Source organism: Ixodes scapularis, unplaced genomic scaffold (assembly GCF_016920785.2).
Source record: "Ixodes scapularis isolate PalLabHiFi unplaced genomic scaffold, ASM1692078v2 PGA_scaffold0__279_contigs__length_252992795, whole genome shotgun sequence".
NCBI classification, from domain to species: Eukaryota; Metazoa; Arthropoda; class Arachnida; order Ixodida; family Ixodidae; genus Ixodes; species Ixodes scapularis.
This window is the reverse complement of record NW_024609835.1, coordinates 116,336,655-116,357,921: the sequence shown is the minus strand read 5'-3', so window position 1 is coordinate 116,357,921 and position 21,267 is coordinate 116,336,655. Positions and strand designations below refer to the sequence as shown.

At 44.8% G+C, this 21,267-nt stretch overlaps 1 protein-coding gene and 1 pseudogene across 1 annotated transcript; both read left to right on the top strand.

Annotated features, from left to right (window-relative positions):
* Positions 1-255: 255 nt before the first annotated feature.
* Positions 256-3,056, top strand: LOC120836248 (the record flags this gene model as incomplete). Its single annotated transcript, XM_040219443.1, has 7 exons — positions 256-300; positions 1,018-1,149; positions 1,480-1,563; positions 1,660-1,767; positions 1,856-1,975; positions 2,072-2,179; positions 3,030-3,056. Coding segments are annotated over 7 exons (624 nt in total), but the record flags the coding sequence as incomplete, so codon positions are not given.
* A 110-nt stretch (positions 3,057-3,166) lies between these two features.
* On the top strand, positions 3,167-6,289 carry LOC8025342 (annotated as a pseudogene).
* The last annotated feature ends 14,978 nt before the right edge of the window (positions 6,290-21,267 follow it).

The following is a 21,267-nucleotide window of genomic DNA, read 5'->3' as shown; positions in this document are numbered from 1 at the left end:
CAACAACACCTCGACGCCGCTCGACCCGACCTGTCCGCCATATTGTGTTATAGAAAGTGAGCTGGGAAGCTGCTTGACGCGGCGACTCCGATGGAACACGTGTGTTTTTGACTGACTTCGTCATTGTCACGCCCAAAAATGGGTTGCTGCAGCGCTGTGGGTTGTTCAAACACAAGGAAGAAAGGTTTCACGCTCTATCGGTTTCCCCAAGGAGAACGGAACAATGCGAGGCGACACATCTGGGAAAGGAACGTCAGGCGTGACAAGTGGAAGCCAAACACGCACTCGCGAATCTGCCAGGTAAGACCTTAAAATATTTATCTTCACGGGGACAGACACTCGCTTTAGTCCGGCCAGCACATATAGAAGACCCTGCGCTAACTCGTAATTGTCGCTTCAATGACTCCGTCCGAAGCTCAGGTGCGAGCAATTTGACAGGGGGCTATTGCGCAGAGATTTTCTTTGCACGTAACGAGATTTCTCGGTGGTCGAAAGTAATCCCCAGTCCTTCAATGATTACTGGGGCGTGCCAGATGCTTTTTGTTGCGTTGGAACGTCTACCTCCTATTTTTACGTACGAAGTTGTCGTTTCGAAGCGTGCATGCATAGCGCAGGCACCCGTGCGATGAACGCCGATTTTTCAACCACGAACTCGCGATTGCAACATTTTCAGCGTACGCAACTTAAGGGGAAACAGATTATTGTTTATATCTCATTGCTTACAGCTGAGGCCACTCAGTAGCGAATGGAAGTGTGAGCACGAAAGTGATTTCAGCTGCTTGACTGTTTTGCGGCAAATTCTCTCCCGTCCAGCTTATGCTGCGAGAATAGTTCTTCGGTGTTAGATCGGTGTGTTCGACGCATAGCTAGTGAGTCACTGGCAGCAAGTTCGGTGGGGAGTTTCAGTCAACTGGAATCAACCTAACCAGTGCCTGGCCTAACACCTGTGACTTCCTATTTACTAGTGATTACATTGCTATGTAGGTTTTGAAATTATATGAAATCATTCTTTTTTACGTGCATTCCGACGAAGATCAATTCGAGAGAGGCCGGCAGGATGGAAAAAAATTTTTAAAGTCATCTGCCATTCCAACATTGTTCCCGCACTCGAAGCAGAAAAAAGAGCGCAAGCCACCAAAACCAAGAGAGGTAACATCCCAAACTAACTTCTCATTCTGGTTTGTTGTCTAAGTAATAATATGTCAGATCTTGAGCACCAGCAGCTTGCAAAAATAACCTGAAAATTATATTTATAACCTGAGGGAGGTCTATATCTTAACTATTGTGCAACTCAATACCGCTGTTTTCAACATTAGTAATTGCACTAATTCCTCCTGGACTATGCTTCCTCTGCATTGGAGCCATTTGCTGTATTTTAATGCCTTGCTCTATGAATCCATTGGGAGTGAGTATTTATTCCACTGCAGTAATTTCAATAACCACATGACATATTTTTCCATTTGTTTAATTGCACTGCAGCCATTGCCACCCAAGAGTCATGTCCGAGCTAAAGACACAGAAGCGTCTATCTCCTTGCTGACTTGCCCTGAGGTCTCGGCTCCAGTAAGTGTTTTAATCGTAGCTGCAGGCAGTTCATCGTATTTTGAACGCTTGCAAGACACTCGATCGAGCTAACACTCGATTATTACGTTTCTTCAGCTCACCGACAGCACGCAAGAAGAACAGCAGGACGACTGCCATCACCAATATAGCGATCCACGCTTGCTGGGAGCTTCGTCTGCAGTGAACGGTGTTGCACGAGATACGGTGAGTGCGGAAGAAGCTTGCTCTTAGGTTTTGCGTGATCGAGCTAAAACAGTTGCTTCACTGCTGACCCATTGTCGCTCCATTGCAGGCTGTATTCAGTGGTCATCTTCCTTGCACACCGCAGCTCGTGCTACCCAACAACAGTATGGAGATCGAAGACTCACAAGCATCCCTCTCCTCGCTGATTTGCCCCGCTGTGTCGGCTCCAGTTAGTGTTTTAATCGTAGCTGTAGGCAGTTCATCGTATTTTGTATGCTTACAAGACACTCATTCGAGCTAACACTCGATTGTTACGTTTTTTCAGCTCATCGACAGCACGCAAGAAGACCAGCAGGACGACTGCCATGACCAAAATGGTAATCCACGCTTGCTGGGAGCTACGTCTGCAGTGAACGGTGTTGCACGAGATACGGTGAGTGCGGAAGAAGCTTGCTTTTATGGCGAATTCCACTGGTCGTTTTGGAGCTCGCCAGGATCGACTTTTCTGGAACGAGCCTATTTCACTGCGCGATTGGGATAGAGACGGACGTGTTCCACTGGTCGTTTTGGATTGGCTCCCGCTCCAGATCTCGATCTGGATCCGAGAAAAGTCGCTCTGACGATTTCGGGGGATTCAACTGGAAGCCAGCCGGGCTAGCCCAAGGCGCAAACACGTGACTTCCTTTCTCGCGGGGCATCTCGCCTGATCTTGCCTCAGAATTCGTAATGGCCGCTTGCGTACCCCTTGGCTCGACAGCCGATTCGTTTTCCAGGAAGGAGAAGAGAAGGTTTGGGCCGCGCTACGGGCATTCCGGCAATCTTTGCTACAAGCTCCCGAGCCATTCCTGCCGCTCAAGAGTCGAACACGTGTTAAGGCCGGTTCAGACACTTGCGCTCGAGTGCGTTTGACTGTGTTGCGTCGAGAACCAAAAGCGAATCACCGGTACATCTGTCCTTCGTATGAAGCGTGGAATCCAATCCAAGGAATCGTCTTAGCACGCGATATAAGCAGCAACGATGTCCTGGTTTCTCGCAGCCGCAACGCAGTCAAACGCAACTGTCTGAACCAGGCTTTAGCGCCGCGATTGCGAAAACGTCTTCGAAACGACCACGGCGGTCGCGAAAATGGGATTCCCGGGCAGTTGAATGACGGGAAGCCATCCGCCGATCCCGGAGCAGTGATCATGTTCCAGAGGGCATCCGTAGGTGGCGCGACCCCGTTCGGATCGTGTGCTCCATTCCGGATCTGGTCAACTGATCATGGCGCGCTCCAAAACGCCCAGTGGAATTCGCCATCAGGTTTTGCGTGATCGAGCTAAAACAGTTGCTTCACTGCTGACCCATTGTTGTCGCTCCATTGCAAAGTGTATTCAGTGGTCCTCTTCCCCGCACACCGCAGCCCGTGTTGCCCAACAACAGTATGGAGATCGAAGACGCGCAAGCGTCGCTCTCCTCGCTGACTCGCCCCGCGGTCCCGGCTCCAGTAAGTGTTTTATGGCGAATTCCACCGGTCGTTTCGGAGCGCGCCGGGATCGACTTTTCTGGAGCGAACCTATTTCACTGGGCGATCGGGATCGAGACCAACATGTTTCACTGGTCGTTTTGGATTAGCTCTCGCTCCAGATCTTGATCTGGATCCGAGAGAAGTTGCTCCGACGATTTCGGGGGACTCAACCTGTAGCCAGCCCGGCCAGCCCTCTGCGCACACACATGACTTCCTTTCTCGTGGGGCATCTCGCCTGATCTCGCCCATCTCGCCTTAGAAGAAGGAGAAGCACGTCGCGGGCTGGGCTCCTAGACTGTCTCGACATCAGAAGAATTCGTAATGACCGCTTGCTTAACCCTTGGCTCGACAGCCTGTTCGTTTTCCAGGAAGGAGAAGAGAGGGTATTTGCCGCGCTACGGGCATTCCGACAATCTTTGCTAGAAGCGCCTGAGCCATTCTTGCCGCTTGTGCGTCGAACACGTGTTAGCGACGCGATTGCGAAAACATTTTCGAGACGACCGCGGCGGCCGCAGAAAGGGGATTCCCGGGCAGTTGAATGACGGGAAGGCATCCGCCGATCCCGGAGCAGTGGTCAGGTTCAACTGGGGATCCGTAGGCGGCGCGACTCCGTTCGGATCGTGTGCTCCATTCCGGATCTGGTAAACTGATCCCGGCGCGCTCGAAAACGCCCAGTGGAATTCGCCATTAATCGTAGCTGCAGGCAGTTCATAGTATTTTGAACGCTTGCTAGACATTCATTCGAGCTAACACTCGATTATTACGTTTCTTCAGCTCACCGACAGCACGCAAGAAGATAAGCAGGACGACTGCCATCACTAATATGGCGACCCACGCTTGCTGGGAGCTTCGTCTGCAGTGAACGGTGTTGCACGAGATTCGGTGAGTGCGGAAGAAGCTTGCTCTTAGGGTTTTGCGTGATCGAGCTAAAGAGTTGCTTCACTCCTGACCGATTGTTGCTCCATTGCAGGCTGTATTCAGTGGTCATCTTCCCCGCACACCGCAGCCCGTTTTACCCAACAACAGTATGGAGATCGAAGACGCTCAAGCGTCGCTCTCCTCGCTGACTTGCCCCGTGGTCCCGGCTCCAGTAAGTGTTTTAATCGTTGCTGCAGGCAGTTCATCGTATTTTGAACGCTTGCAAGACACTCATTCGAGCTAACACTCGGTTATTACGTCTCTTCAGCTCACCGACCCCACGCAAGAGGATCTGCTGGACGACTGCCACCTTCGAAATGATAGTCCGAACTCATTCAGTACGTTCCAGGTGGGACAGTGTGAGGTAAGTTAAAATTTATATAAACATCGAGATGGCAGATGTATGTCAATTAGCACTTTAAACCACACAATGAGGTACTGTCGGACATCGCAAAGCAATAAGTAGTGTCCCATGAATTTAAAGAAAAGTACTTTTCGGTTGTGGTTCAACTTCTCATGGCCTCGGGCAGTGCCGATCATGTCGTAGTAAGCATGGTTAATGCAGTGAGTGATGTGATTGCTGCGTCGACGTGCCTACCCTGCTACATTTTGCCACAATGTGCGGAATCGGTGCCAACCTTGTGCCACAGCTCCTTTTCACTTTATTAATACTACCAATATAATAAATGAGGCACCGCTACACAGCCGTATTGTTACGGTGGGCTTATGCGGATTCACAAATCTTTTGATTATCGCCTCAAATTACATGATACCCCACTTGATCTCTGTATGAAACATTGACAGTTCCTGGAACTTTTGCAACATTTCTTATGCTCGTCTGTTCTGGCTGGATATAGCTAGCATCGTTGAGTGCTTTTGTCATCGTGTACTGCAGTGAAGTGACAACAGCGTTTTAGGCGCCGCAATTTTGCGTATCTCCCGTGTTCTGAGGGGAAAACACTCCTCCCGAGCGAGACGCTATACACCGTTTCTGAATAAAAATGACTAGTAAATATGGTTAGCTGCACTAATCTAACAATATTTTTTTTTTCACATTTACATATTCGAGATGCACCAAGGATGCTTGACTATCGTGAGAACTCTTTTATGAACTGCTCTTTATATTTATTTTTTATGTCAACTGTCGTTTAATTATTACCATATATGGGTTCCATCCGTTCGATGGCACAGTTAATATACAGTATATTGAAACTCAATTAGTTGGAGCAGTAAGCGCAAGAATAACTTAAATAAAGTTTGCTTCTTTTTTAAAAGCTTTGTTTTCTATCTCATTTAAGAACAGAAGTTTTATTACAACATATAGAACTCAAAGAAAGCATTAATTTGGGTGCACGATATGATTACATTCTAACATTATTTCAGTGGGATATACTATTTGGTTTGATTTCTTACCTAAACGCCATGCAGAGCAGTCCGTACTGCATTTGTCAATCACCATCTTGTTACCGTACCTTGTGATTCTACGCTCAATTAAACGGCCAGATAGGGAATTAAACCTGCCATGCTGCTGATGCAATGAAAAGGTTGCGGGCAAGCAGGAAGGCAAAGTAGACAAATCCATAAATCTTAACATGATATTCGACTTGGAATGAATGAAAATATGCTCCAGGAGCACTTTTTGCAGTTCCAAAACTGACTTTTGACTAGTCCAAGAGGTACTCCAAAATGACTCAGACCAATCACATCACTATTAATGTATTATGAGGGTTACAGAGAACCATGCACTAGCTGGCGGAGCGTTTGGCAACTTTGCTACTTGACCTACCCTTTGATTGCTTGACATTCAGGTGGACGATGTGTGAGGCAATTTTTAGAGCCCATATTTTTTTGTGCACTCATGCCCACCATAAAAAGCCAAGCATGCACCCAAGCGTCAGAGGGTAGTACTTACAAGGCATTTTAATAGTGTTTGCCTGTATATGCTACTAAAGTTGTTATATTTCTGCTGCAACCAACGATTCAGTTACAATAATCTAGCACTTCCATATGTTGCAGGAGGTGACCCAGCTGAAGCAGAGGGTAGCAGAACTAGACCAGAAGGTAGCAGAGCACAAGAGGGACGTTAACAACTTGCAGAAGCGGAACAATGTACTTCTCTGAGAAAAGAAAAATACTGCTGAAGGCCTACAGACTGTCTTTACAGAAGACCAGATTCGTGCTCTGGGTAGAAAATCCAACTGCGGAAGCCCATGGTCATCTGCTACAATCAAGAAGTCACTGCAGCTGCACTTCGCCTGTGGGTCGCCGGGCTACAATCTTCTTCTGTCACAAGGACAACCCCTTCCGGCAGAACGCACCTTGCGAAGTCATATTTAAGGTATTAAGTTTGAGCCTGGAGCTCTCTGCGAAGTATTTGACCTCATGAAATGCAAGGTGGCTGCCTTTAAGCCCCAGAAGAGAAAGTGTGTCCTGATGCTAGATGAGATGCAGCTCCAGGAGAAGCTGGAGTACGATGCGAGTAATCAGAGTATTTGTGGCTCAACAACATTGGGAAATGGAGAAGCAGAATCGCGTGCTCCAAAGTGCACTACTCTTTCAGAAACTCAAGCGGCGTCTTTTTCTCAAAATTCTGCTCCAACGAACCAAGTACCTCGTGCCAGGAAGCCTGCTCTAGTTTTGGCCACTCACTGTTTGGTGTTCATGATTGGAGGTATGTCCACCCGGTGGAAGCAGGTCGTGACTTACCACTTTACTGGTGCTTCATTCAGCGGAAGCGAATGTGCGAACATCTTAAAGGACATTGTTAGACGGTGTTCAGAGATAGGATTAGACGTCATTGCTGTGACAAGTGACATGGGAGCAGGAAACAGGGCCATGTGGAAAGATTTGAATATAATTGCAGGCAAGCACTCCCGGGTTTTTTGCAGTACGCCCCACCCAGACAATCCCTCAGGGGTCATTCATTTCCTTGCCGACGTTCCACATATTATCAAAAATCTGAGAAACCACCTCTGCCGCCTTCAGAAAATTGTTCTCCCTCAAGATGTTGTGGATAACTTCAACCTGCCATCAGATGTGGTCCACCTGTGGCCCGTGAAGGAGCTGATGTCCCACGAAAGAGGAAAAGCATTATAGCTCGCACCCCACCTCACAGATACCCACTTGTCACAGGGTCACTTCGACAAGATGAAGGTGTGCTATGCAGTTGACTTGATGAGTCATAAGAAGGCATGTGCCATCGAAGAACTGGTAAAGGAACATGTAATCAGTTCCCAAGCACTGTTGACGGCATGGTTTTTTCGGACCGTCAACAAATGGTTCAACCTGATGTGCAGCAGACACCCCGGCATGGCATTCAGCTTGGCGAAGCCCGAAAAACATGATGAGGCTGTGGCATTTTTGGAATTCTTCATGGACATGTTCCAGAGAGTGAAAATCGGAGATGGTGTGTGGAAGCCGGTGCAGACAGGCGTGCTGCTCAGCACGAGCAGTATCTTGGCCCTACAAAACACCCTTCTGCATGAAGATAAGTATACATTTGTACTGACTAACCGCTTTACTCAAGACAGCTTAGAAAATTCGTTCTCTGAGGTAAGGGGAAAGAATTCCATTCCAACCCTATACCAGAGCAAGGTTGCTCTTCGGATTATCAGCGTGTCTCAGTACTTGAATGCACCAGCACACAGCAGTTACTCCATCGACGACGGAGCATTCTTCCCGGCAGACTACAGATCTTCCGTTCCTCAAGAGGTGCAGGAGGTGGTGGCAGGCACGGGGAAAGCTGACCCAGATGAGGATCTTGTGATGCCGAGCACTGAGGAGAGTGCATTTGTTTACATGTCAGGCTACCTCGCAGCGTCAGTCCTGAAAAACAATGTCACTTGTTCAGATTGCAGAAGCGTTACAGTAGACCCAGGAAACAATGATAAAGCAGTGGGTTTCACGCTGTCGAAGTGTTTCAAGGAAGATGCCTTGACTGTTCCCAGTAAGAAACTTGTTTCTCTTTACCATGTCTGCGAGACAGTGTTCCGCCGGAATGAAGATGTGCTTCACGAACCGAGAGGCTTGACCGACAACCTTGTAGAAAAAATCACAAAAGCAGCTGCAGCTGTTCACTTCCCGGACTGTCATCCAATCCAGAGGCATTTGTTTAGAAGATTTGTCGTGATGCGGATCCGAATTTTTCTTAAGGAGCTGAGCAGGTGCCAGCATCAAAAACAAAAGAAGGCCTTGGAGGCAAGGAAGTTTGCGAGTGCGTCAACTGCTAGAAAGTAGATCTGTTCGTCCTCGTGCCTTTTTGCAACGATGTAGATGGGAACTTTTTTTATGAAAGATTGTTGGGAAAATTAGAAGTACACCGCCATGTGCCTATGTTAGAATCAACATTTTACTATTTCCTTCAGTTGTTTTTTTTATTCTACAGATTTTTTCTGGTTGGCTTGATTGTATCATTTTAAATGTTCAGATTATTTTCATTTGCCATTTTTGATGTCATGTTTTGTCATTTTCACTTGTGTTGTTTATTGCTGTCTATTAGACTTGTTTACTGGCCTGTACATTAAATAGATGTAGTAGAGATGCGACTGCAGAAGTTCCTTTATATATCCATGTGAAGTGCACAGTGCTCATGATCAAAATGCTCACAGACTCATAGTGCTCATGATCAAAATTGTGGAGGCTGTACTTTCGATAACTTCTTTTCTATTTTCCAGTCAAATGATACGTGATGTATTTTGCCACAGTACACCATTCAGGATTGTATTAAAGGGCAACCCGCTATTTGGACAGAGCATGTTAGCGAGGAGTGGCATGTTGGTAGTCGGGCATTCCGGTAATTAATCAGAATCAGCTGGCGCTTTCGGGAGCCGTTATGAGCTGGCTAAAAGAGGCAGAGATAAAGCGTGACTTTAAAAATCCATGGTCCTAGAGCAGTGGTTCTCAGCCACTGATGCTTCGCGGATTCCTTGAAGATCGGCGGAGATGGTGGAAGACCCCGCTCGCGGTAAGGGGACGGGTAAGGTGTAGGTTAATTACGATAGTGATTTAATAAATTGATTTAAATAAGGGCTAGTGGGAAGTAGTCTCCTCTTACTGACATATAGACGAGAAAACTGACCCAAAAATTGCAACATTTCTTCTCAATCTGAAAAAAAAAAAAGAACTTTTATTGCCGGGCTTAACTGATGAGGCTGGGCTTCGCGGACCCCTAGAATGCCTTCCCGGACCCTTATTTAAAAACCACTGTCCTAGAGCTTTTGATGAGATATCGCACCCTATAAACGATCGAGCGACCGTGGGATACTTTTAATCGAGACGCCCCTGCTGGTGCTGGTGGAGGCTCGCAATTACAGCCTCGCGAACCGCGAGCTCGGAAGTTCGCAGATTTCTACAGCAGGTTGCATTATTAAAAACCGTAGAAATCGAACGGTTTCGTCAATGACACAGGATTCGTTGTGTCCACAAGTTTTTTATCGTTAAACTTATAGAGCGATTTTCCAACTTTTATTTTTAGTTGTCGGCTGCCTGTATTTGTAACTATTAAGCTCGATGAATTTTTAAAGCGACAGTTTTTAATGGAAGGGCACGATATGCGTAAAACAAACTCGATCCTAGCTCGTGTACAAGCCGGGACAAAAAGAAAACAAACTTAAACGACGCCCGCCGCTCGCGTAAATGAACAGCCAAATGAAAACAGGCAAACGACGCCCATCGCTTGCGAGCACGATCAGTGAAAAAGAACACCCTAAGTTTCGATTCTAAAATTGCCCGCCCGTCACACATCAGCGAATCACCGTATTCAGTAGAAACTCTCATCGAAAAAGTAATTTTTTAGTCCCATTTTATATTTTATGCTAGGATCCGACCAGTAAAAGACGTATTTTAGGTACGTTTCTAGTTAATTGTCCATGGCACATCCCAGTATGCATTAGTCACCGGCCGCGTTCGCGATCGCACTCGGAGATCTCGAACGCCGGGATGTTAATGTTAAAAGTACTCTGACCGTTAGCAGACGTTGGACAGGGTACTAAGCTTCCCTCGTAATGCCAAACAATTCACAGAATATTTTGAATGGACAATATACAGCACGACTCTTAGTTTTCTTCGCGTACACCGCGCACTACCTGCGTGCAAACCAGAGCGCGCCCCTTCCAAGATAACACAATATGGCGGACGCTTCTCCGGCGGAGAGTCGGTTAGATCTGGCGGGGAGTAAGCCGCGTCAGTCAGCCAAACTCTCCCCGTATGTATGGCTCTGCTGCAACTATTTTGGTTTACGTGGCCTGATTTGTTCCTTTGCGCGTGCTGATGCCGAATAACGACACAGGTTCCCATAAAAGCGGCGCCACTGCTCAGTGAATTGTGCGACGATTGTGATTGCAAACATGATTTTAATACGAAGAAGATACCTACCCAGGTAAGAGTCGGCGAGCCATATGGCTGGAGGCGATCGGGCGTTCGGCTCGCATCAAGTTTGTCCAGGTTTGCTCCCGTTATTTCGCTTCGAAAGGAATGTAGGTCTCAAGCTTTGCAGTGAGCCTGGCCTGCCAATGCGAATTATTTTAGGTCGCGTTTTAGCTATGCATCATGATGCTCACCGATCTTGATCGCCGATGCCATGCGAATAAATAAGAACAGAAAAGCTGGAAGGACTACATATTTACTTTGTTGATATTGTTTCCTCTCGGTTTCTCTTACCGCACATCGACGGACTCTGTAAAAAGCTTGTATTAGACCGTGGCTCGTGCATGATGGAACGCTAGAACGCCGCTTTCATGGCCGCGTCTTGCAAGCGTTGCAGACGTTTTTGGACGGGGGCGGAATAGCAGACGAACTAAGACGAAAACGGACGCTGACGCGCAGCTTTCATATCCAGGTCTGGGCATTGCAGAGGACAATAGACGGTGGTGTGGAATAGCAGACGATGCCGGAAGCTGCCGCGCGTCTGCTCGCACAACTAGCAGGAGGTGTCAGGCTCCCAGACAAGAGCTCCGGATGTCGGGAAGATGCATGGAGGTAGGATGCTTCTGGAGGCGACATCAGGCTCACGCAGCCGTAGCCTTGGCCATTGAATATGCGCTCGAGAAGCAAGGGAGACAGAAGGAAGAAGAGAGGAGAGTAAAGACGAGAGGGTGCGCCACGGTATGAAGCTGGACGAAAGGAAAGAGTTTTGCCGCTTTCACGTGATTTTCATTAATTTTTTTTAGTATTTTTTTGTGAAAATGTTAACGCAGAAATGATTGCACTGAATTATTTACTAACAACAATGTACAGCAAATGAACACACAAATATAAAATTATTACATTGATTTATATCACATAATATTCCAGACCCTTTCAAATATATCTTTAAAAAACACGAAGGGGGTTAATTAGGTTGTGCATTGCTTTGTAAATGTTAAAACTGCCAACTTAATTAAAAGTTACATATAAGGACGACACAATTTGCTGACCAAAAGAGAAATTTTTTTTTTCTGCTGTTGGAAAAAAAGAATCATTCTTTTCAGTCATGTCTTATCAAAAAAAAAAAAAAAAAAAACACAACCGGGAAGGAAGAAATGCTGACATCAGTCTTATCTCAAGCTGTAGTACTGCTCAGCCGAATGCCGAAAGTGCAAAAGGTAAAGTTAAGGTACGGCGTTAATTTTTAAGCGCCTCTTGTTTATAAATGCGTCCGCCGAAAAATGGGCTAAACAGAGATAGCACTCTTTTGTTCTCTAGTGGTCATTTGGCTAATTGGTGTACAATGTCCATTTCTCGTATCTTAAATGAATAGCATATACTAAGAACTTACGTTCACCACACTTCGCAGTAGAGAAGTAAAGAACTTCCGAACCGAAACCATACCTGTGATCTGTTCGGAATAGCATCAGAAAACATTTGGCGTCTTCTTAGAATTGCCACACCATCTCGCAGAGCAGTACCTTCCGGGCATGATGCACAGTTCGTCTGTGACCAGACGCGCCACCGCGACTTTCTTCACACAAACTAAAACTAGCCGACCGACACTGCCGACCCGTCTCTGCTGTCACTGTACAACTAGCAGAACTCCGGCGAGTTCGGCGCATCCCAAACCGACGAGACAATAACCGCTGCTCCCTGCCAACCCAGCCGACCCAGCCGACCCATTTCTGCCGTTACCGCCGTTACCGTACAACCAGCAGAGTTCCGGCGAGACCGGCGCATTCGAAACCGACGAGACAATGACCGTTGCTCCCGGCCGACCCGTCTCTGCCGTCACCGCCGTTACCGTACAACCAGCAGAAGTCCGGCGAGTCCGGCGCATCCGAAACCGACGAGAAAATGACCGTTGCTCCCCACGCGACAAAAAGCCACGACGCCACGTTTTGCGGCGTTTGTAGGGGTGTTGTTCCCATAATCATATGCACGACGGTGCTGGCCTCTACGGTATTTCTCCGAACGCCGGGAGCTACGTTCGCCTGGCGACATGACGCTGTGGATAGGGACACGCCCCCAACGATCACGAAAACTAAGAGACGTTATTGGAGAAAAAGGAGAGCGGACCTTGCGCCAACTCCTTTTCGTCCAATGCAGAAAGCAAGTTGTCCGCTTCTTGCGCAGGAGTTGCGGTGACGTCAGAACGACGACGAGCTCTGGTTGGCTTTGATTGAAAGGGTACTGGGTATAGGACCTCAATGCCAGATGCCTCGAGGTCTACACATTACTGTTTTTTTTTTTAATCACCCAATAATAGCTCAACGTTCTGACATCATTGCAACTCCTGTGCAGGAAGCAGATGAACTTGCGCTTCGCATTGCGTCTCCTGGTTTCGGTCATCGTTGGGGGCGTGTCCCTCCCCACAGCGTCTTGTAGCCTTCGGAAGCTTTCTACATTCACAGAAAAATGGAGACCTGCAGTATAGCTTCCGAGAATGTTCACCCGAGTAGCCAAACCAACCCAATAATAACGGGCGGGGCCCCTGATCTGTGGGCAGCGCTTAGAACGGGCCGTGACCCCTACCTAAATTGCGTCTAACTGCGTCAATATTTCACCAAAAAGCTCTTTTTGCGTGCAAAAATTATTAAAAAGAATGTTTAAGTAATTTTCTTAAAAATTTTTTTTAATCTTATTTTATGGTTCTCTTAAGATACAACGTGTATATCTATACGAAATTGAACATGACTTTCAACAACTATTTACATATCATGATTTTTTTCGAAGCTATGCACTTTTTGTTTATAGATTATAAAAAACAAAAGCATTAAAAGCTTGTGGTGGGGAGGTCACTTTAAATGAATCCGCACTTTCCTAATGAGGCCGTCGGGAGCGTGCTGTTTGAGGTCAGACGTGGTGAAGTTCTTGCACGCAGGACAATTAATCGTTAATTACCGGTGGTTCCCGCTGTCGCGTGTTTGTAGCCAGGCACGCTCGCAGAGTTGTGTACCTTAAATATTTTAGGCGGGCGCGGAACGGTCGAACAACGGCGGTCAGTTGGGAGCTTCGAGCGTCTGCTTGGAAGCCAAACTGCCCTCCCCTCCCCTCCTATTCGCTCTGTACAGGAGCATTATGTTATTGCCTCTTTCTTGTACCTATTATTTAATTAACACGTGAGTTGACCAACAATTGTGAACAGGTACTGTGGCTACGTCTATACAATAATAAGTGATTCCAGCAATGTTGCATTATAACCTCCTTAGCGCGTAGATATCTCTTTTATAATCTGCTGATTTGGGTGAGTATATCCGCTGCCAGACGTTTCCTGGAAATGAGACATCATTAATAAAGAAAATAGCTGAACAAAGACTCACTTTTCGCACTAATGCGATTCACGGTTATCACCTCGCCTTAGGCACGCAGTGTTTATCTGTATTAAGGAGCCATGCCTACAGGCATGACATGCACACATAAACCTTAAGGATATGCAATGGTTTTTCAAGAAGTGCTTTTATGCGACTTATGACTATAGCCTTATGAAGACCTAGTTAGGAGGAAGAGGAATCAAACAAAATTTACATTATCCTATGTCATTCTCGGATAAGAGCAATGGCAGAGGCTAACCAGTAAAACAATGTAAATCGCAATTCCTAGACGAAGGCCGCGAAAAAGAGACAAGCACAACGCAACCTCTGAACACGACTAATCATGATATTGCCTCGTTCGTGTCTTTTTTCTGTATATCTTCGACCCGAAGTTACGCTAGAATGTCTCACTCCCATATATATATATATATATATATATATATATATATATATATATATATATATATATATATATATATATATATATATATATATATATATATATATATATATATATATATATATATATATATATATATATATATATCTTTTTCTTTCCTGCTACCACTTTTAAGCGATATGAATCACGTTCGTGGTTCTATTAATCATAATTTGGGTCACACTTATGCGTGCGGTTGCAGCCGACAAAATCGAACAAGGTGAGATTGGTAAATGTGGGCAAAATAAAGCAAGAGAGAATAATCAGGAAGACGTTGAGTCCATGCTGCATTCTCTAGTGATATGATTGTTATTTCTCTCGCCTCACATTCTCCTGACGTAGGGATTGTGCATAAAATACGCGTGGAGAGATAAGACATGATTCATGTCTTTCCTTGTGTACCGCCAGATAATGCTTTCAAAAGCGTCTATGAAATTTACGTTGATTTACCTCCGACGACTCCAGAGCCAGGTTTTTCGCTGCTGTAAAATGCCAAAGGAAGTTCCGGCGTTTCGGCGAAAGATCGATACTCCAACGTAAACTTCGCCACGCGAAAGACGAGGGCAGTGGAGGAAGTTGGGGGCGGTGCTGACACATCGAATTCAGATGCAGCGGGCGTCGCTGTCATGGACTTGAAATAACGTTCAGATTTCAGAGGGAATGGTGGGGAATTTTAGGAGCAGCCGCTGCTTTCGGCAATTTCTAGATCGATTAGCACATAATAGGACGTTACTTTCAAAGTGATTGTGAGCTAAAGAGTTGCTTTAACTTTAACCTTCAATATATAAAGAAACTGAAATTTCGTCAAAATAGGGTAACTCGTTACAACCGTAGCTCGTGCAATATCGGACACCGAGTTACGCAGCACTGATATTTTGTGCAATGATGACGAGCCGTTGTTTTTACCAGTTTTCAGAAATATAAATTAAGTCGGACGATAAACGTTGTAAATACGCCTCTTGAATTGGAAATGCAGGAGGCGAGCACAGCTAGTGTGGAATAATGTTAAAATTAGGGGTGTTCCGATAATTTGATATGAATTATAAAAAAAACAAAAAAACGTTGGATATCTGCCCAGGTAATCTCGGGTCGACTCATTTTGGTCACTGGAAACATAAATGCTATAAAGCCATTATATATAAATAGCTAAATTAACATTTCATCCCAAAATTTCGATAAAGCTCTCTTCATAAAGCTTACCAATCACTTTAGCAATAGCCAATTCCACTCTCAATCTTCTGCGGATAATATGGTGCCTCGAACACACACAAGAGAAAATATAGTCTCGAATCACCCAAACACAACTCAGAAAAAAATTGAAAGACGTTTACAACTCCCTGTAACGCCGAATTAGAGCGCAGGTCTTGAGGAGGAGGAGGGAAAAGTTTGGAGAGGAGGCTGTGCCCCTACTCCTCTCCTGCTCGCCTCCCATTTAGGGCAATATTTTCCGCTAAATTTAGCGGGGAATTTTTTTTCTGCTAAATTGAGCGGGGAGTTTTTTCCGCTAAACTTAGCGGGGAAATGTTTTGCGCTAAATTTAGCGGGGAAAATTTTCCGCTAAATTAGCGGGGAAATTTACCCATAATGCACCAAGCGGTTACACCGACGCCGACAGCGACGACGACGGCGACGGCGACGCCGCTCAAGCTAAAAACGGGCACCTAAGAGCTGCGCTCTAAAACAAAACGCCATAGTCCTGTTAATATATCTTCTCCATTATCCAATGTTATTTCTTCATTTCACCTTTCAACGCTTTGTTGCTATTTGTTTCAATAATTATAATTCGTTGACAGATGCAGAAAAGGTATGGTACCATTGTTAAAGTTTCTAACACCACATTTAGCATGTGGTGTTAGAAAACGCGCACAATATTCGTCGAGGTCTGTTTAAGGGGTCCGTTGTTTTGTATTGGACCTTTCAGGCGTTACAAGCATTCGTGGCAAATGTCCTGGTTGGGTAGACGCTCAACCTTGAAATGCGGCTTTCCACCGGCTAATTCTTTAGGCACTCTGACACATTCCAGATTTTACATTGAATTAACGTATATCTATATCTATACTCAACTGAATACGACAGCTTACCGGCAACGTGAAAGACGCGCTGCAAATGCTTTCTCTGGCACACCGTGTACGGCACATGTGGCTCCCAAAGTTTTCATTATAAAAAAATAAAAAATAAATATTTTTTTTTACCCGATACAACAATTAAGCCGCTAATTCGCGGTATTTTTTGTTTTGTTACATTCTTGGAAAACTAAAACCGAAATTAATCACTTCCCAGTGAGAAATACCAATAGTGTTCTTGAGAGGCCAGAACTTGAATTAGTTCGGAGATGAAGCATTCATACATACATAGTTATGCCGAGCATTCCAATCTGAATCAGCTTATTCGTTCTGCCTGTTGGAAAGTGCACTCCAGTTTACCTTTTTTCTTCTTCCACGTGGATATTAAATTTATCTAAAATCTACGAGTGAAATCGGTATACATAGAATGTTTTTCAGCAGCATTATTTAGGGCGTGTGGTATATTTTTTTTGTTAATTGTTTTTTTCTTAATTTTCGTTTTATGTTATACGAATGAGAAGGAGAAGGTCACAACGCATGGGTACGCCAGAGGACCAAGCTCTGGTTGAATTTATTAGAGGCTAGACGGAAAGCTGCCTTTGTTTTTACTCACGGCACAAACGCGTTCGAACGCGGAACGACGGCATCCAGCGTTTGCGTTCCGCACTGGCCCTTTGGCGCACAATGAAGAGAAAACAAACTCTCCCTTTTGCGCTGTACTAAAGTGTCGAGCTCATCATGATGGGGTCGTGGGTTCGATTCCCCATTGGGACGCGTTCAGAGATCTGGGCTTTTTTTCTCAATTATTTACTCTCAAATATGTTTTTTTTTACACATTGTATTATAAGGTACGTGTTACACACTTCGTAACGGTTTTGCGTGGCGTTCCGTCACACTTTCCTCGGGAATCGCAGCCCCAAAAGCCCGCTTTGTGTTAAAAATCAATTTTCTTCATCTTATGTAGTCAATCGCTCAGATTCTGGCGACCCTCGCGCGGTTAGGGAAGTGCGTTTATCACGTCAGCCATGCCTGAACGCTCGACTAGCCGAAAAGTGAATACCAGCGGCAGATAACTCTCGAGAATGTTCGCTCGAGCCAGCTAGAACGGCTGCAGATTTCAGTCCGCACACCTATTTTTCTCGCAGCTCGTTAATCTTCTCGCTTCATAGTGTTGGCACTGGTATATCATGGTTGTTGGTCGGTCATTGTAACTTGCGTTCCGTTGCGCTCAGTTAGTATATGCTGCCGAAAGTAATTGTAAATGTTGCTGAAACACCTAATAGTAAATGTTGACAAAAGTGAAAGTAATTTTTCTGAAAAATGGTGTGTCGCATTGAAAAACCGCTGCGTGATCTACTGCGCGAACACTAGCCAGTTGCCATACTGCGTCAACAGATAACGCGAGCAAAACAAAAACAAAAACAAAAAAGTGCGAGCAGGGGAGTTTTGGGGTTTTGCTTTAACCATATGTTTAGCAGTTCAAGGCAGTGCAAAAACTCCACCTTCAGAGCAAAAAAAAAAAAAAAAAAAGAATTATGAGACACTAAGAGAGAAACTACTTTATATGAAAGGTTACTTCCCGCTTGGTTCTCGCACCACTTGTAAGCGGCCCACATAACGAGAAATCGACCGCCTAACTCCAAAAGGGACGAACTGGATCGATATTATTTTTTTGCAGGCATATTAACATAACCTACTAGAATGGAAAAGGGCGTAGCGTGAGATTACGCCGTTAGGTGTAAAATTGGACGGCGCATCTCTCATTGTTGTTCTACCGCTAGAGCTGGAAGCAGGAGACAGTTTCTTCTAACATTTCGTGTCTCACTCAATGAGCTAAGAAACATATTCTGGGCACGAGAAGATCTCACGAATAGCACACTAACAAATGGCCTCCTCAACGACTAAAGTTAGCAGTTAACGCACACGTGGAGTTCTTAGTGAATACATCCGTACAAAGGAAGCTCGATGGACTAGGGTGTTTTTTTTGTTTTTTTTTGTTTTTCCAAAATAAAATAAGAAAAAAGATGTCATAGACCCCGATCGCAATTAGAGGAGGCTAAGAATGCACGTAGGAAAACGTTTGTAATTAGTTAAGGTGATTGTCGTAGCAAAAACATGGGTTTTGTACATCAGAACAAGAATATTCCCAGAAATAAAGAAATCAGTAGTTCTATGTTTTAAAGAAATTGGCAACTTAAACCCATTAATAAGCAACAATACTTTATTCAGAGTAATAAGAATCGAGTGAATTGAGTCTCAGTTACTTTAGCTGTATTCTTGTGGCAAGTTACCGATTTAAGAAGCCTGATGCTTTAAAATTTGATGCTTCAAAACTTCAAAACTTGTAAATAAGAGTGATTATTTTACACTACATCAAATGAAGCCACATATCTAATGACCTCATTGTTATTTCCTACTTTTTGGTATATTACTATACGCTAGCTCTAAAGATCAAGTATAGAAGTTTGAACGGTTCTTTATTTAGATGCCCCGAGGAGTCAGATAGTTTTCAAAACGAGAGTATTACAAATTTACAGTGGTATTCTTGCAAAAAAAAAAAAAAACCACATATATATATGGAAGAGTAAATAGATATTGACAAAATACAAAAGATATTCGAAAGCCGCCCCCGGGAGCGTTTACATAAGGCGAGAGGCTTATCGGGGAAGTGGCTCTTTTGAATACATTTCAAACAACGAGAGGTGAACAGCGATGTCGCTATGAAAAGGAGCATACAACAATCCGTTCTGGATACTCAGTAAAATTCAGTTTGAAGACTCGCTATGAAATAAGGAACTGTCTATGAAAGATGGTGCCTGGCACTTCGAAAGCCTTCATTATGCCTTCGACCCTACGACTTCGAACAAGACCCCTCAGCGAATGCCCTAGTTCATCCCCGCAGAAGCCCTCCTGTAGGTTAAATGAGGCAGTGTACAGGTAGGATGAAGGAAAATTGAAAGATGGATTTCATGGGCACTAGAGGTTCAACTAAAAATTCATTCCCGCGAAGATTATGCTGTTTTATGCTACATAAAATGGGATTGTTTGTAATACTAGTGAAAAGACGGTGAGAGTGCAGGCGAGCTGGTGGTAGTTAATCATGTCGTATTACACCTGAGACTGCGGTGGAAGAAATCGGAAGAACTTTCAGTAGAAGGAACAGACACAGAGAACGTCTCTTGAGACGTTCTCTGTGTCTGTTCCTTCTACTGAAAGTTCTTCCGATTTCTTCCACCGCAGTCTCAGGTGTAATACGACATGATTGTTTGTAATGTACCTTTTTTATATCGAACGCAGTATATATTACTCTTATATTTGCATGATCTTTTAAGTCAAACACATAGCACTATAATGCAACATTTTGAGAATGAAGTTTCTTTTTTTAGATTCCTACCTATTTTTGAAGCATTCAAATTTATTTTGGCTTATATTTCACGCTTCCAGTCAAAAGCTTATTCAACGAGGAACAACATTCAAGGAAGTTGCATGGTATGGATCATCTTCTTGAAGAGACATTTCGAAGAGCCCGATGCGATGCACGTCAAATAACAATCCCCTCTGTAATGCCTTTGTGCTCTAAGGGTAAAATAAGGAAAGAAAAAAAAAATAAACAAAAAAACCAACAGCAACTTAGCGGTGGCAAAAAAAAAAATGCAACGCTTTTTTCTAGCTTTAGAACATCGTCATAAATTTAATTGAAAATGTACAACGGCCCTACATTCTAGAAATGTCGCAAGGCTGCGATACTGCGCCAGATGGTTGCCCTTACCTGAACATGTTAACCCCTCAAGCAAGATTTAAATTGATTGCAAAAGTTGTCTACGCAAAGCGTACAAATAAAAAGTTCACGAAGAAGTGCCACATATTTCAGCAATGTTTTGTTATCTTTCCGTATGCCTACTCAGAGCACCGACGGTGTGCTGATTGTTGGGCCACACACGTGCCGCCGTGGTGGCGGATTTGCGTATGCAAATGACCCTCGAAGGCTGCGTATACGCTTTCCCACATTCGCCGACTTGATCCTCGAAAAGGTTTCGTCTTCCTACCGAGGCACCCGAATCGTGCGTGAGCAACTTGCCGAGTAGACGAGAAGGAAAGCCGGGGCCATGCTCCCTTCTGAATTAGTAATCACCGTCTTCCGCCGGTTCGTTGTTCAGGCGGAAGCAGTTGGATATGTTTCCATCCATTGCCAGGCTCAGTCTTGTTTCCGTCGGAACAACGCATCGTGTTACAGACGGACAAGAAGCGAACATGAAAACATGGGCCTGTCTTCCGCGTTCAGAGGGCTCTTGGAGAACAGCATAGTTGATGACCTGATAAGCGGGAATGATACACAAAGCCCTTTTTCTTATCATGTCAAGCTATAGGTGTAAGCAGAATAGCTATTCTCACCGACATCATAAGAAACGCAGGGCGTCGCGAATCCCGACTTTTTTATTATTGCTCCACAACTAATCATACTACTGCGGCATCAGTTTATAATACTGCAGTAGAAGGAATCTATAATAAAAAAGTATATGAGAATAGAAGGCCGCACCTTGCGTTTTTTCAATGCCCCTGAAAAGGAAAAACGTGTTTGTTTTTTCGAACAGTCGGATAGGGACACGCGTGTCAAGAAATTCACTTTGCGCTAAAGAATTTTTTTAAACAATACTGACGGCGCGAGATTTATTTTACATTGTGCGCGCAAAGTCTATAACGTCATGAAATGGTCCTATACAGTATATCCGTCTCAACCGAGATGGTCCTCCACTCTCTCCACCTCAACGTGAAGGCGATGTCGATCCACCTCCCCTCCACGCGCCCGAGATGCCGAGAGAGAAAACAAGTGGAAAGGAGGTGACTACCATTTAAATCACGTCTTGCGCCGTCAATATT